We start from the raw sequence: 16,497 nt of genomic DNA, 5'->3' as shown, positions 1-16,497 counted from the left end.
GCTAAAAATCAAAAGATTATAACAAAAAAATAGTTGTTTTTACATGTAAATTATGGTTATGGTGTAAAAGTACTTGTTGACTAAAGCGCCCTCTATGGGAAATTGGTTGAACTTCACAACGTGGAAAAATAGTAGAAATCTGTTAAACATTTTGAATGAACCCTGTTCATTTACGAAAAAGTGGTTTTATTTTTATTCGTTCGATATGAGCATTGCGGGTGGAAGTGTAATTGCTGCATGACCAGACAAAGTAATTGGTAAATCTGAAATACCTCGGACCCAGGCATCTGAAACAAAAATAATTCTTTATGTAATCAATGGTGGAAAAACTTTTATTCCACACGCGAGAAAGTTTGTTAAAAAAAATGTAAATATTTTCAATGTTTTCAAAGAACGATGTAAATTTCATAATTCGGACCATTTTTCTATTATAAGAAAAAACTATCCAATAACTTTGCACCACGTTTCGTTTTTTGGGGGATGTGAAAGAATTCAATGGGTCCGAAACTCACATCCGGCAATTTTATCAGAAAAGTTTGGGCACGTATTTTTAATATCAACTTATTTCTTGTTCTCGAAATAATATTGAAACTTTAGCTGTGATTACATGCTACGTAACGCAGTAATTACACGAGAGGAAATGTAATATGAAAAGAAAATTTAATTAAATGTTGCGTTGAGAAACTTTATGGTGTTGTATATTTTATAGAAATATCCAATTTAAAGTGCGCATAAATTTAAATTACTCTATTCATGTGGTTGAAGTTTTGCATTCGTTGATGTTTAATTTGGCAGCTTTCTGTGGGAATTTGACTGCGAGCTAGTTCTTTGTTAAATCCTTCATCTTGGATATAAACACCGTGATTGTAAATAAAAAACATATTTATTGTAAATTAAAGGATTTGTTTCTTGGATTGGCAGCATATTCAAAGTCTAAAGGTGGCATGCCTGAGCGCTCGCCTGATTGGTTCGCTGGGAATTTAAGTATGGCGAATATTTTGTTTTTACATCGTAGTGAAAAGTGAGCGAAAAGTGCAAAGTTGTTGTTGTACTCTTTCGTGGTGATTGTAGGTAAGTGGTTCCGTTATCCAAGGTAAAAGCGCACTTTTCCAAACATTGACAAAAAATTAACCGGACAGGGTTTAGGAAGGAAATTAAATTATCAAAATGACTTTTTGGGAATGAAATGAGGTGGTAAATGAATTAGGAATCAAACGCAAAATTGACATTAAAATATAACAGTTTGTTGCTAGCTCTGCCGGTCAACAGCAATCAATCTTATTAGACTTCTGCGATAACTTTTTTAACTTCTGTTGTCGATTATAAAATCCCCAAATTACCGTAAAAAAGTTGAATCCCAAAAAATATCCGATTCAAATAATGGAGTAACCTGAAACGAACTCGCTGACCTCTAACATTTCTAGTAAAATAATCCCATCTCGTTGGATTACATGTTACCCACTCGCAACGTGCGACTAATGGGAGTAGGATTAAATTCAAAGAAAAAAAAACCTTTTTTTGTATCACACTTACTTCGTTTCCAACAGAAACATTCAATCCCGGACAAGCATCGCATATAAATAGTTGTTACACCACCCATTATGAAAATTTGTGTCCCCACGTACGCAACAGCGTGACCATGGCGTGGTACTGTCATACCCATGACAGTATTCCATGACATACTCGAAGTATCCCACAAATCCACATAACTTAAACTGCTGGTAGATTTAAGTTGTTCGAATCGTGGGCCGGTACCACCAATAAGGTATAAATTATCTGCCATGACAAACATGGAACTGAAGCATCTAGGGGAGTTCAACTTTCGTATCTTAGTCCATCTAGAAACACTCTGTCACTACTCTAGATCTAGATGACTTAAGTCATACTGGTTAACTCTGACGTCGTAACTCTCAACTATATCAAGAATCAAGTTTCTTTTTAAGTCGGCTGTACCACCAGCAGCCCATATATGATTTCTGTATTTCGTACATGCAAGTCCAGCTCTTGCGTAGTTCATGGGAGCTACAAACTTCCAGATTCGCTGTTTTGAATCGAATTGTTCCACTGTAGCTAAAGACACCAACTTATCGTTGCATCCGCCAATAACGTACATGTTTTGATGGATGACAACCAATCCAAAGTTCCTCCTTCGACACCCGAGACTTGTTTCGCTAAACCAGCAACGTTGAGCTGGGTCAAAACTCCAAACAGTGTCCACTACGCGTGGTTTTCCATCGTCTTCTCTGGGATCGGTTCCACCTGAATGTAAATCCTGACTATTGTAACGAACTAAATTTTTACCACCTGCTAAGTAGATTCGCCCTTTCATTAACGCCACAGAATGGTGAGTTCTTGGTTCAGGTATGGTACCAACGTGTTCCCAAATGTTCAAGTCTGGGAGGTACCGAAAAATGTTGTCACCAGTATTGTTATCTTCACCGTATAACGTGTAAGGGTTTACCCCCCCAAATACTAAAATTGTTTCCCTCTCAGCGAGGAAAAGAGTGCTCTCTGTGAGGAGTCTTTTGGGTTGTGGGCTTAAGATGGACATGCTGAGGCGATTCCTGGGAGAAATTAATCAGAAGGTGGAGTAAAAGTACTTACAATGATGACAGAGCTAGGGAGTTTTGAGATGGAGTGAACATTTTTTTGACGTTGATTGATTCGTCGGTGTCCGTTGCTGTTTCTTTCTGTAAAAACTTGTTGGTGGTGAGTTAACCGCGGGGTCAGTTTTACCTTCTTAATTAGAGATGTTGTTCTGAAAGTTGGTACTATCCGTTGCACAATAATAGAACCAATTTTTTTGGGGGTGACCTAAAACGACGCAAATTAATAAATGTAGATAACAGAATGTAGCAGCAGATGGTAAGAGTTGCGCACAAATACAACTTTTACCACTGCTGTACAACTGCACAAGAGTCTTACCAGGTGCTGTCTACACTCTGCTTCTTCAGCCGCTACTAACACAAAAGACTAAATTCTTGTAAACATGTATTTACAGTAAATTTACAGTTGATACGTTAAACTACCAAGTTGTTTTACTTATTTTTTTTCGTTGTGGACTTACTTTCTTTTTTGATAGAAAGTCTTCCATGCTAGGAACAGGTTCGTCCGGTGTCATTACAGTTCCAGAAGGAGCCCCAATTTTCTTATCCTGACAAATTCTAGGTTTACTTTTTTCGATGAGTTGGTTTCTGCGGTACTGATCTAAGTAAATTAAAAACTCCCTGTAGGTGAAATAGGTTTTGTCAAGTCCACTCCAGTTCCGAGGTGGTGGCTCCTGAAGTCCAAGCACCGAGTTCCAGTGTTGAAAATCATCATTTTCTTGCCCATACCAGTATTTGATGATGACAAACCTACAAGTTTCTTTACACAGAGAAATTTCTGTTCACAACTTACGCGAGGCCATCATCAATCAGTTTACAAATAGCGGAGTCTTTGGCCAGTTCCATGAATTCCGGATTTTCTGGATTTCTTTTTATATCAACAAGTTGCCAGGGCGCGATATTTCCAAATCTTACACAACTTAAAACCTCATATTTGTGCTTGTCACGGTTTGTCCAATCGTACTTGAGCCACCTTACTGCAGACATGAACACCTCCATTTCACAGTTGATTCTTATGTAATTGGAACTTAGTAGGTTTTTCACGTCATCCACGCTCAGCTCCAACCAATCTTGAGAACTGACTAAGATTAAAAAGAATTCTTGGATTCTCGGAATCATCAATTCGCGTACTTCCTCCACGTTTTTATTCTTAGCATCGACGTAAAGTAAAAAGGCTGTGTCTTCATTGAACACTTCGCCGTTGTCCACGAAAGCCCAACATTGCTCCACGAGATCTGAACGACGGGAAATTACTACTGCACGTTTTCATTCGACTTACCTTTTATTTTCAGGTATTTCGCGGAATTGAAAATATTGAGAACGTTCTCTCGGTTTAAATACTTGTACGATTGTTCTTCGCTGACCATCCAATCGTAGATAAAACTGAATGATGCCGCACTGCATTTTTCCTGGAAGTTTCCACTCAGTTTTATTGTGGGGTTGTGTGGGAACTTACGTAAGGAATTTCCACTTTTTTTATGGCAATGTAACCGTCAAACAATTCGGAGTAACACTGCAAGACGATGAGGTGGCAATTGAATTCCTCTCTGCCAATGTGTACCTTGCAATCTGCATTTCTATGACAGGGGCAAAACGTGAAGTTACATTATTCATGGCGATGGAATTGTTACGTTTCCAACGTGGGAGAATTTAAACCGGTCTTTGAAAAATATTTTTACAATTTTTTTAAGTTATTTTTATTTTTGGCAAAACTTTGGAGGCGCCGGGTATCGATCCCGGTACCTCTCGCATGCTAAGCGAGCGCTCTACCATCTGAGCTACGCCCCCTGTGGTTAAATCTGCATCAAGACCAGAAAACAGCCACAAAGTGAACCAGTTTCAAACTTCTTTCATTAAGAGAGTCATAAAATGGGTGTTGGCCGATTGCCCGCCGGCAACGACCGTCATTCTAGTGACTTTCACTTTATAGTTTCCGAGCACGCAATAACTTCAGTTGGAAGCATTGTTTCTACTGATAGGGATTTTTGTATTACTGAATTACTTCATAAGCCTTGTCCCATAAGACCATCAAAAATTAACGCTTGGCGCAGTAATTACCCCGGAATTCCTTTTTAATTTTTCAAACGAAAAAAGCTCTCAAAGCTTTAAGAGCTTTGTCTAATTTTTGCAAGGGATTAGTTTAATGGTTTCTCTTCTCTTGTAAATCGTAACATATTCGGTTTTGGCTTTTATGGGGTCACGAGTTCACGTTGGGAGGACCCGTGACCGGAGTTCTAAACCTTTGTTTGTGGAAATTTATCTGATAAACAAATCTGGGGAGTTTCGTACTCGCTCGTTTAAAAAATCTCAGGGGGTGAATATATGTTTTTCATTACAATGTACGACGGAGCGAGAGTTTTTTACATTCGAGCTGGTGATAAGAAAAATTTAAACCTCTTTTTATTACATTCAGTTAACTCTCTATTAATATTAATAAGGACAGATGGGATTCTCGAGAGGAATCTAATTTCCTACATTTATTTTTCATATGAGATTTGCAGTTCTAGTTCGAAACTAATTGTTTTTAAAGTTTGATTGAAGTTCCAGTGAAGGTAAGCTTCTATAAAAATGGATGTGCTTTGTTGCTGAAAGCCTTCAAGCTCGGAAGCGGCTTAAATTAAGTTTTCTTTTTACTTTGTAAACGTAAATTACGTCGATTTTAATGATTCCAATAAAAAAATTAAATATGAGAAAAATGGTGGATGCGCCGGGCCCATTTTCAAAAACTTTGGAGGCGCCGGGCATCGATCCCGGTACCTCTCGCATGCTAAGCGAGCGCTCTACCATCTGAGCTACGCCCCCCGACACTTCTGAAACCAGCAAGAAAAAAACGTAGCCCATCACTTGTTCCAAAAATAAAAACTTTCTACCAAAACAAAAATTTGGAGGCGCCGGGTATCGATCCCGGTACCTCTCGCATGCTAAGCGAGCGCTCTACCATCTGAGCTACGCCCCCCGATATTAACCAAAAACGCCTTTCCAAAAATTCGTTTTGGTTTGCTCTACATTCTGTATGCAATCCATGGGCGTCACCCAATCAATTTTTCTTGATAAGATCACGGGACGACTTTCACTTGGGAGCGCGTTTCATTTTTATGTGTTTCACATATTGAATTGGATTTCTTAAGGTCAAAGAGTCTTGATCGCGATTTTGCGTGTGGTGATAGTTTTGAAATTGTTAATCTTGATTTGATAAAGTCTTGTTAGTTGGTGTGTTTGGGGGGATTTTACACGCGTTCCAAGCCGGGAACTGTTACAATAATTGCGGTTCGTGTTGGGTTTTATTTGTTGATTCAGTTTTTTGTAAAATAAACAATGAGTTATTTTTGGTATAACTTTTATTCCTTATACACCAATTCCAGTTTTAATTTCCTGAAAATATCCTAACGCAAACTTAACACACATCAAAATATTCAGCGTACAAACTCCTAATTTACATAAACGTGGTTGTAAACCATGCTAATAAAGTAGCTTTTATAAGGAAAGTTACGTTGGTATTTAGAAGTATTTAACTCGCGTGCCCTTTATTAACATTACAGCGGTTAATTTAAATTTGGTCCGTAAATATAAAATTTAGAACTAAAGATAAGTAGGTTTCTTCTAATTTTTGCTTAAATACATCGTAACTTTTAAGTACAAGCTCATAATCACTCGTAATTAACCTGTGGGCCATTGTAAGTTAACACGTATGTGACAGAGATATGCCCCCGCTTAGACCGTTTTTATTACTGTAATCTCCTGGAAAATAATGTTGAAGACTGAAGAGAAAAAAGAGATGAAATGTATGTCTCCTTTCTTGCTTATCGTCCACTGTTTTTGCTGAAACGAATCGATATTTCGAAATATGGTAAATAACTTATAATCCAACACGGAGACTTTATTTCATTCATTATTAATTACCCAATTATGTTTTTTTGCGGGTTTAAATTTTTTTGTGGGTCATCTTTGGCCCACGATTTTTCCCGTTCCTCTCTCCACCATCGGGGGCGTAGCTCAGATGGTAGAGCGCTCGCTTAGCATGCGAGAGGTACCGGGATCGATACCCGGCGCCTCCACACTGAAATTTTTTAAATTCTAACAAATAGAACCACTTACTTTTTATTGGTAATGCGTCTACACAACTCCAAATATAGATCCTTTTTATCCGGCAAAACGACCTTATTCCAGTCAATGGGTTCATTTCCTGTGTATCCCAGACGGCTGAGATTCAGTTCCGGATCTAATATTTCCGACGTTTGTTTGCTTTCATACTCCGATGACACCTTATTCGTGCTTCGAACCGGAGTGTCTCCGATGATAGAGCCGAGGCCAGAAATTCCAGCCTGCAACGACAAAACCTTCATGTGAACGAGGATTATGGTAATGGAACTCGTCTTCAGAGGTTTCTATATTGGAAACGTGGAATTGCAATTGAATTTATACACCAACAGGACCTTGTTCTCAAGCGACTTTGTTAAATTACCTGACTTAAAATTGCATCCATTGCGGAGTTTTTCGAAAACTCTCCAGTTCCGTACGCCATGGTCCTCTTCCTCGGAGTTTCCCCTCTTGATTCTGGATACAGTTTAACTTGCGTCTTTTCAGGATTTGCTACTAAAACGCTGAGTTTTTTACTCTCGAACACTACCTTTAGATAATCTCATTACACAAAGACACATGTTTTATAATTCAAGAGGTGTTACCTGCTGGGAGTTGACTTTTAAATTTCCACTTGGTGTAGCCTTAAAAGGAAAATTTCCGGCGTCACCTGCACTACTTAGATGAAACGTGGATCTACTCCTGATGGTTATGAACTTTACAACACCGCTGTTGTTTTATGAACTCACCTGGAAAGAGTTTGGGAAGTCTTCTTCCTCGGAGGCAACAAAAACGTATCGATATGTACAGAACTTTCTGGTTTTCGATGCAATGTTCTCTGTACGTTGGGCTCACCGAGATTCAACCTTCGCAGAACGTGTCTTAGTTTCGGGTGTTTCGTTTGGATTAGCTCGCAATCTCCGTATCCGGCTTCGTTATCGAAGTTCTTTTTAAAGCAATTCGTGGAGACGTTCAGACTGAAGAAGTGTTGTTATTTTTGAAAATAAATTCTTGTATTCACCGTAAATTTAGTAGATCCAAGTTGCCTAAATTATTCCTGTCACTTCCAGACACTTCCTTTCCAATTTTCTACAAAGAAACGATGTCTTCAGTTAGAATTTCGGTTCGTTTTACTTACAGGCTCAGATCTGTTCATACCTCTACGCATTATATGCGCTCTACGATAAATTTCCTTGAAGATCGGCCGTTTTTGGGATGAACAACACGAATAACAGAAAACGTTAATATTTTCAGGTCGCCATAACAATGTCAGAAGATTTGACGGGAAGAAGCCGTCGCTTTTTATCGAAAATAAGAGTTAAGAAGTCGTTAGCTCTTATTAAATTCCAGCCTCTTCGAATGTCGAGATCAATACAGGAAATGCAGCGAGGCAAATTTAATTTCGTTTGAATATCGGTTAGGAGACACAAGGGACTTTTTATGGGCAACTAGCTAATATGTATGCTTTACGAATGTAAGATCGAAATTGGCTTCAATGGGTCTCGTGAGTTATGTGACAAAGGATGTAGTTTATTCTGTTTTATTGTCTCCCTTTTTGCAAAAGACGGAAGGAAGAAAAATGAATATTTTAATGCCTCGTCCGGCATTGTGAGTCAGAAAGCGATACTATACCACTACACCTACCTTGTTTGGATCAATACGTTAAATTCACCCACTTTAGCAAAGTACTCATAACTTAAACCTGGAATTTTATTTCAAATTTTCCATTTCCTATTCGGCAATCTGCTACTAAAGTTATGTCCGGAATTCGTGGACTAGATATCTAGACCTGCCACGTGCAGCTAATATATACGTTGACGTTATTTTACGTGAATGTTTACGGTCGCAATTACGGGAGCTTAAGTGCTACATTTAGACTAGTTAGAATGCTATAAGGGTAAATCCGAGCCAAATTTCTATGTGCTGCTAAATTAATTCAAGTGTGTCAGGCGTGTAAATCAAAAACTAATTGTTTTTGCAATGTTAAATTTACAATTCTTCGCACATTTAAACATAAAGTTTGTTAATGACATACTTTGTCATTACATTGTTTCGTAAAGTTTGAGAAATTGATTGTTAGGAAATTTAAAACTTAGTTGCTCTCGTACACTTCGTTGGGAATTACGGTTGCAGCTTCAAGGAACACTTGTCTTTTTCGCTTTTTCTTAGACATCAAGTAGGATTTATAGTGAAATTGTACGTACTTACAGCCACGCTACAGGGATTTAGAGCTTTTTCAATACATCTTCATTTTCTAGTAAGATCAAGGTATTATGGTTGTAAAATAATTTCATTTGGAGCTTCTAGAATATGCACCGACGAGCCACAAACTTTTACCGATGCAGCCCAACAAAGTGAAATAAATTCCACTTAGGTGCGGGGATTTTAGATCGACCAATAAAAAAGTTCGCATTTAATTTAATTAGGGGTTTGTTCCCCGGCGCATCCACCATTTTAGCATCTAATTGCATGTCAATCTAAGTGCAGCCAACGCACTATTTCGCAATCAAGAAACTCTGTCACCGTATTTCCTAGAAATATTTTTTTCAAATCTGTTTACACATCTAGTGGAGTAAACAAGTATAACTCTGATCATCAAATTGTCTGCACATGTTTACCTAGTTATTTTTCATCTTTTCTGAGACTGAAAAAGTGATAAAAACCTCGCATTCTCCATCTGCTTTAAAAATTGAAGTTTTTATCCCGAATCTTAAAACTTTCTCAATGTGTGAGTCTCAGTCCGCATTTTGACACCTAATGACGTGTTGTGTGTGGTAGCATTGACGTCAGTAGCTCCCACAGAAGATGTCGATATTTGGATAAACGCGCGTTACTTTCAATGAATCTGTGATATAACTGTTTCAGCATGAATGAAGAAAAGCTGACGTTGCGTGTTCGATAAAAATCTCACCCTGACATGTTACAAGTTTTTTTCGACGGGTTCCTTCGTACATGAAATTCCCATAAAATATATACTGTGAAAATAGGAATTAGTCTTTGTATCGCGTTTTTTAATCAAGAAAAGCGCTCTAAATTACATCTGCTATTCCTATTGGTATTGAAATTGCAGGAATTGTGTTTCAGAGCTTGTTATTTTAGACCGAACGAGCGCTACAAACCCCCAGACGGTCTGTGAAATACTCATCAGGGGGTAATTCTAAACACCTGCATACAAAAGATAAAAACCGTTGGAAGTTCGCCGACGATTCTTTATTTATTCAAAACACTCAATGACGATATAAACATGTTAAAATTGGCGGATGCGCCATAGATCGTTCTATTAAAAACTTTGCATGGAAATGAAAAATGTACTCAAAATCCCTTAATAAAAGATCGATTTTCCGCCCGAGCATTAAAGTTCCGACACTGGGCGCTGATATATTTTCAACTTTTATGACTAACCGAAGTGCCTGGAGGATTTATTTCAATGGACGAATTTCATGTTTTGTTACAAACTTTTTTAAATCCATTTAAGCAATTGTAAATTACAACGTTTTGTTATTTTCGTCAAGTCGCGTCTTACGAGCTAAAAACTCTTGCAATTACGATATTAATCAATAACTTTCAAGCAAACTTTAAATGAAGCACTGTGATTAAATTTCATAATAAATTAAAATTAAAGTTTGACTTTTACAATATTCGCAAAGTTTGTGGTGGCTATTGTTCGAAATGAAAAAAGTTTGATCAACATGTTAACAAGGTTTACTTCTCGGCGAAATTTTGCAAAATAAGCAGTGAAGGTTGGATGAAACTATTTTCTAACAATCAAAACTAGTTAAAAAGCAATTTTGGAATGGGATATTTACGGGAGACGTGGGACGAACGCTGATATTGTCTTTAAAAAGTTAATTAGAAATTAGCAAAAACGAGGGAATATCGTTTAATTATTTTCATATTAATTTTAATTCATGATTATGTAAATTGAGGTGCTTAATTTTAGACGCCGGATCGTAAAAATTCGAGTGTTTCACTGAAATTACAATTTACGATCCATTCTGATAATGAAATGTTATGACAAATCAATAAAACTGGGTCTACTGATTTAGAAAGTTTACCTTCGGAAGTCAAGGATATTTAGATTACCGTCATTATGGTATTTGTCAGTGACTAACTAAATTCAGATCAATTTGAGGTTGACCTTAACTAACTTGTCGATTTAAAGTTAGTTTGACAATAAATTAATGTGAAAATGGTGAATGCGACGGATCTATCTACATCTAGGACTGGTTATTTTATTCCAGACAAAAACTTTCAAACTAAATTAATTAACAGGACAGTCAAAATAGTTGTCTATTATTAGACCTCACTTAATTATTTATATCCGATTCCAGTTGGAGTGTTATTTAAATTACTCAAATTAATTTCGCTGCTATTTTGACAAATTGTGGTTCCGCAATGAATTATCCGATCCGGCTTTGTTGAGCACAATAGCTTTTGTGTGGTTTTAAATAACTCACGTGAAACTGTAATTGGAGATTTTAAATCCTTTTAACAAAGGGACGAAAATATGGAGCAAAATATAGGAAGACAGGACCAGATTATTGGAAAATATGTAACAATTTTTAATTAATTCGATGAAATCCTTCAAAAATTTAAATTAATTTACTTAAAAAAAATTAGAATTATGGCCTTGTTTGAAATTGGAAACTAAAGAAAGTCTATTCATCACTTATGTCTGTGTAACAAGCGCCTATAAACTTGCAACAAGAGTAATTGTAAAGTAATTTGTACCTAATATCGGCTCCATGGTTTAGCTCCCTTATATGAAACTATTAAATCATCCGGATCAAAGCGCCACAATGTGTTATGTTCTCCTACAATAAACACACTGTTTCGGTAGTCAACTTGGCAACGCGTAATTGTTAGTATCAATACAACGATTAATCAAACTTTAATTGTTATTGAAAGTTTTGTTTGCGTAATTGCTAGACTTCCCTGTTTGCTAAGCCTTTACTGAATCGTTACAGATCAAAACTTTTTTATGGTGAATGCGCCGGATTTAAAACCGATAATCCATGAGAGCAATTTTAGTGTTTACTCGACCATATCAATTTTTAATTAGTCGATTATTTTTTAATTAATTTTCAAGCATCTTAAGTACCGCATTGCAAAAAACAATGCTTGTAATTATAAAATCCAATTATGTCTTTTTCAACAGTTTACACTCTCCTTTATCTTAATTTAGTTGTTTTGTCTTTGCGCGAATGGTTCCTTAATGCGTCCATCAGCCAAATCACCTGCGAAGTTTACTTTTAACTTTAAGTACGTAGTAAACTTCGATAATTCGATTTCGCCCCAGAAATGAAGCTAAAGTAAAACTTCCAACGTAAGCAGCCTAAAAACCGAAGAGACGAACACCAAAGTTAGATTGGCTGGTACAAAAACTACGATTGGAGAGTCATTATTACGGCATGAAAAGACTAAAGATATTGCCATGATTGTAAAAAATCATGACGTAAGTGGGTAAAGTGGCGTCGACGGTGGCAGAATTTAGCCCAAGTTTTGACCCTTTATATTCTAGTGGGTCGAGGTCAGGGCTGGCCTAGCCCGGTCGATGGAGCTGTGCGCGCACGAGCTCCTTTCCTTCGCTATTGCGGATGAATCTACCCCAATATACCCATCGAATTCGTACAACACTATTAAATTACATTCCAACCCCCTGTTCTCAAATAATTATCTAATTGCATGAAAGGCAGGTGGAGAAATATGGGATAACAAAGAGAATCTTACAGAGGTGGCTTTACAATTTTTATCAAATAAAAGTGGGACTAATTTGGTTCGGAAAGAAACCTTACAAGGAGAACTGTTTGGATCAATCAATAGTGTACGGAGGCTACTCGTTTTATTTTCATTCATTTTTAAATTTCAGTCCTCTTTGTGCAAGCTTTGATGAAATTCTCGTTCCGGGGAAAAATGGTAATTTCTTCACGAGTTTCCCTTCTGGGGTTGTCATTTATAATACATGCTAACCTTCAGGTAATTACAGCATTGGAACGAGGGCTATTTATAACTAGCGTGTTTGATGTAACGATTTTTACTGCTGGAGATCGAAAAAAGTGGACTTTTAGGTTTTAGGAAGTTGTGATTAACAGGGCGTATCCACCAATTTTGAGCATCCATTTTTTTATCACTAGTATCTCATTAAGCAGACTCGTGAACTTTTATCACATATTTACGCGTTTTTTCTTTGGGTCTTTCAACAAGCACAAAAGGAAACCCTCTTCATTGATTAATCTTTTTGTTAACTCCAAAGTCCCCCGTAATCTCTCTCTCTAATCTAATCTTAAGTCGTGTTCTAGTCCTCGACATCTGTCTGGTTACTTCACCATTTCTCAACTTTGCGCTTTTTATTAAACCCACACATTCCGAAAGAATTCACCTTTATCTCATGTTTCGACAAGTCAAATGGATTCTTATCGTGAAGGTTTTTTGGTTTTCAGTTGATATCTACTGTAATAAAAAAATTAATGCAGCTTTTACGTCTTCAGGCTATAAGTGATAATGCTTTAGCTATGCGGTTTTGTTAAAGGGAACTTTGGACATATGCCAGGTCGCCAGAAGCGTTGCAGTTAATAAAAATACAGTAATGGGCTCGCAGAAAGGGAAATATTAACTTTTAAAAGGAATGTACAGTGTGTTTCGTTATCTTAATGTGACACATTTTTCATCGTTTGGGCACAAAGCCATTTTGAGTCATGAAGATATTTAATTTTCTGCTCTGACCCGGCGCATCCACCATTTTTATTTTATTCACTTCATTGACGCAAACTTGACTAAACTTTGAAAGCCTCTCGAGGGCAGACAGGAAGTTTAGGCCAAGCCATGCCGGAAGTGGTTTTCACAGTTTGTAAACAAATTTGTGTGTGATCAGGAGACATGGAATTAGCCATCATATATTTTTTTACTTTTTAAGGATCTCAAAGCTGTTTCAGCTTCGGTGTTAATCTCGAATCCTTTGATAAAATATTCATGGAATTGCGCCCTGTAACCGAATATCAATTATTTATGTAATTACCAACAATTGTATCGTTCAGTCATGCAAATCGATGTACCAAAAATAGTCGTGGTTCTATTTTCACCCCATTCACTTGGCGCGTCAAAATTGCTACCAACATAATCCAATTATCTTTGATGTTAATTAATGCAAACTCTGAAAACAAATTTACATTTCACTTCCCACAAAAATGTATCCCATCTCCCGACAGCCATAATTTTTTCTCAAACACGCCACGAGCTCTTGTTATCGCCTAGAAGACACCAATTTAACCAAAAGACGAGATAATAAACATAAATGAACCTTCAGTTTTTCCGTCATTCATCAAAGGACTCTTTCTTTGAAACTCACAAACCGTAATAATATTTTCTCTTAACTTCTCCTCCTCAATCTTCATTTGGAACTTGTAAAAAAAATAATTTCGTTGCGACAAACCAATGCGATTATACATCAGCAGCAATGACCCAGAAAGTCTTGAAAGCGAGGTTTAGAGTTTGTAAAATGGATCATGAACTGAATAATAAATATCCGATTTAAATCGAGAACGATGTTAGTGTTGAAGCACTAGCAATTATCGATTGTAGCTGCTAGAGACGTGATTATTAATGGCCCTGTCAATAAATATCGCATTAAGACGGAAGTGATAAAGAGTGGAAAAGAAACTCGAGAGAAATTACCAATCACAAATTGTTGTGTTCATTTAGATAACTTCTGTTCTATACATATTAAAGTCTCTAGAAGAGCAGCTGAGGATCAATAATCATGGAGGATTTTCGACGACAGCCTTATTAGCATTTTTTTTTTAGGACTCGAGCACGAACTCAACTCCGTTTTGTCCTTTCTCTACTTTACATTATTTATAACGTCTGACGTTAAAAGAACCACGAAATATGAGCTCTGAAACGTGCCATTTGTGCACCCGGCGCATCCACCATTTTTACAAGTTAACAAATACAACTCAATGGCTAAAATCTAAGTGAAAAGAAGCCGCCATTATTTTAATTACAGAATAAATCAATTGCATAAAAGTGCACGAAACGACTTCCCATCAACAGCTGCAGATGCATTTGAAAGCGCAATTAAGCGCAGTTTCATGACAAATGGTTCTAACTTCTCCTAAAAGTGTTGTTATCTACGGGAAACGGAAGTCATTAGAAAATGTGTCGATTTAGGTTAGCAAGATGGATCAGAAATTAGATTTCAGAAGGTCAAATGTGAAAAGTTCAAATCCTAGGCACGATCGAGTCTGCTTGAGTGTGAGTTATTGAGTTGTCCAGTAATTTACTAACCCTGAAAAACTCGAGTTAGAGCTTTATCGGTTCTTAATCCCTGGTGGTAATTATTTTTAACTTGACGATGATTAATTCATGCGAAGCATGGAAGGTGTTTAAAATTCATATTTGCGGAGTTATTTTTAGAGGCGCCAAATTAAAGTTTTTTCTAGGGGAAATTGTTTGAATTTGAACAGAGTCAGCGTTTTTGTGTCCTAAATTTGTCTTCTCTACGACAACATAACGAATTTTGAAAATTATCTAAATTTACATCTAGATTGAATTTAACCTATTCGCCCGCAAATATTGATATAAGAGTTAAGATAAAGTCCGGGCAGGATCAATACTCTCCATCCTTTAGCCAACTTCTACTTAATTACATTGTGATAATAATCGACAAAACGCCCTCTCAGAGCTGCCTTTGAGAATAAATTGTCTCCCACTAATAATTCTGTTTAATTAAAACCGCGCTTAATATGTTTGTTTTTCGTTGTTAACCACATGCTCTTGTGTGGTTTTTCCTTAATTTTACAAGAAGTGCTGACGCAGTACATTAAGTTAATGAAACAATTTTTATGCGCCATCAGGGTATACTGAACTAACTAATAATTAAAATGATAGCCACCCATTTCTAATTTTTTCTACTAGAGATTGGATGTCGAACATGTCTGTCGTACCTAATTAGACTCGTTATACGTAAACGTCACTTAACTACTAATACCAATTTTGTACGACCTTTAATACCCCGCAATTTCAAGAAATTGTTCACAAACAGAAGACGCAATTCATTAAAACGTGCCTACAGGGCATTATTTTTTTATTAAAACACTTTTAAGGTTCCACGTAATGAATTTTAAACCAAAACGGTGTCCACCGGATGTATTACGTACCCAATAAAAATTTTAACTCAACCAAATTTCAAGTTAAATTACACTTTTCTGTTGAAGTAATTTATTTTTGGTTACCACCATTTGGAAACTAAACACTACGATTTATTTTTGCTGGTTTTTATAGCAAACAAAATAACCGGAAATCTAAAAGTGAAATGTTTAGGAGTTCTTGTTTCTCAATTCTGCAGTAAAATCATCACCACACATGTCAGAGATTTTACAGCGAGAATAAAATTCAATAAAATGAAGTCGTAATGGCTGTATATTTCATATTTTAGTTTTATAGATTCGCCGGAGATTTATGTTTCGTGTTCAGTTTCATTAGAAATAAATGTGAACACATTATGGCAAAATATGCAAAAAGTTTTAAGTATTTTGGACAATTTGGGCTTTTCTTGAAATTATTAAATTTATTAATATTAAATTATTTTCTGCGCTCTGAAATAATTACAAACACTGTAGGCCGCCCAAAATAAGTCTTTTATATTTCGAGATGGACTTTAAAGTTTTAATTTTCTCCTCTCTAACCTCCAATAAATAATGTCGACATTTAAAAATAGCTTCCCTGTAGTTCCTCGTCTGTCGACATCGACCACTGCCTATATCCTATATCCTCGATGAGGTTAATTAGGTGAGACCGGCGAAGGTGAGAGTTTATT

General features: G+C 36.6%; 1 protein-coding gene and 4 non-coding genes across 5 annotated transcripts; 1 reads left to right on the top strand and 4 right to left on the bottom strand.

Moving 5' to 3' along the window:
- Positions 1–192: 192 nt before the first annotated feature.
- LOC148168219 (uncharacterized) lies at positions 193–7,851 on the bottom strand. Its single transcript, XM_088046187.1, has 18 exons — positions 7,822–7,851; positions 7,705–7,772; positions 7,433–7,660; positions 7,289–7,385; positions 7,069–7,233; positions 6,702–6,928; positions 4,063–4,183; positions 3,886–4,015; positions 3,400–3,841; positions 3,068–3,356; positions 3,011–3,025; positions 2,848–2,973; positions 2,737–2,814; positions 2,605–2,690; positions 2,305–2,564; positions 1,887–2,259; positions 1,534–1,838; positions 193–287 (listed from the first exon to the last, which is right to left on the bottom strand). The coding sequence occupies exons 1-18, from the start codon at positions 7,849–7,851 to the stop codon at positions 193–195; spliced, it is 3,135 nt and encodes a 1,044-aa protein (XP_087902313.1).
- TRNAA-AGC (transfer RNA alanine (anticodon AGC)) lies at positions 4,322–4,394 on the bottom strand. The gene has a single exon. It is a non-coding gene; the product is annotated as a tRNA-Ala (tRNA).
- On the bottom strand, positions 5,336–5,408 carry TRNAA-AGC (transfer RNA alanine (anticodon AGC)). The gene has a single exon. It is a non-coding gene; the product is annotated as a tRNA-Ala (tRNA).
- TRNAA-AGC (transfer RNA alanine (anticodon AGC)) lies at positions 5,490–5,562 on the bottom strand. Its single transcript has one exon. It is a non-coding gene; the product is annotated as a tRNA-Ala (tRNA).
- On the top strand, positions 6,589–6,661 carry TRNAA-AGC (transfer RNA alanine (anticodon AGC)). The gene has a single exon. It is a non-coding gene; the product is annotated as a tRNA-Ala (tRNA).
- Positions 7,852–16,497: the final 8,646 nt, after the last annotated feature.

The sequence above is a fragment of the Gnatocerus cornutus genome, chromosome 9 (genome assembly GCF_029298725.1).
Source record: "Gnatocerus cornutus isolate USDA-ARS CGAHR chromosome 9, icGnaCorn1.1, whole genome shotgun sequence".
Classification (NCBI taxonomy): domain Eukaryota; kingdom Metazoa; phylum Arthropoda; class Insecta; order Coleoptera; family Tenebrionidae; genus Gnatocerus; species Gnatocerus cornutus.
Note: the sequence above shows the minus strand (reverse complement) of the source record. Positions and strands in the feature narration are given on the sequence as shown.

Coding starts and splice junctions, on each gene's coding strand:
- LOC148168219 (XM_088046187.1), bottom strand. CDS start 7,851: ATGCGTAGAGGTATGAACAGATCTGAGCCT. Junction 3,842..3,885: donor GAAATACCTGAAAATAAAAG/GTAAGTCGAATG, acceptor CCCGTCGTTCAG/ATCTCGTGGAGCAATGTTGG. Junction 2,565..2,604: donor TCCCTAGCTCTGTCATCATT/GTAAGTACTTTT, acceptor AATTTCTCCCAG/GAATCGCCTCAGCATGTCCA.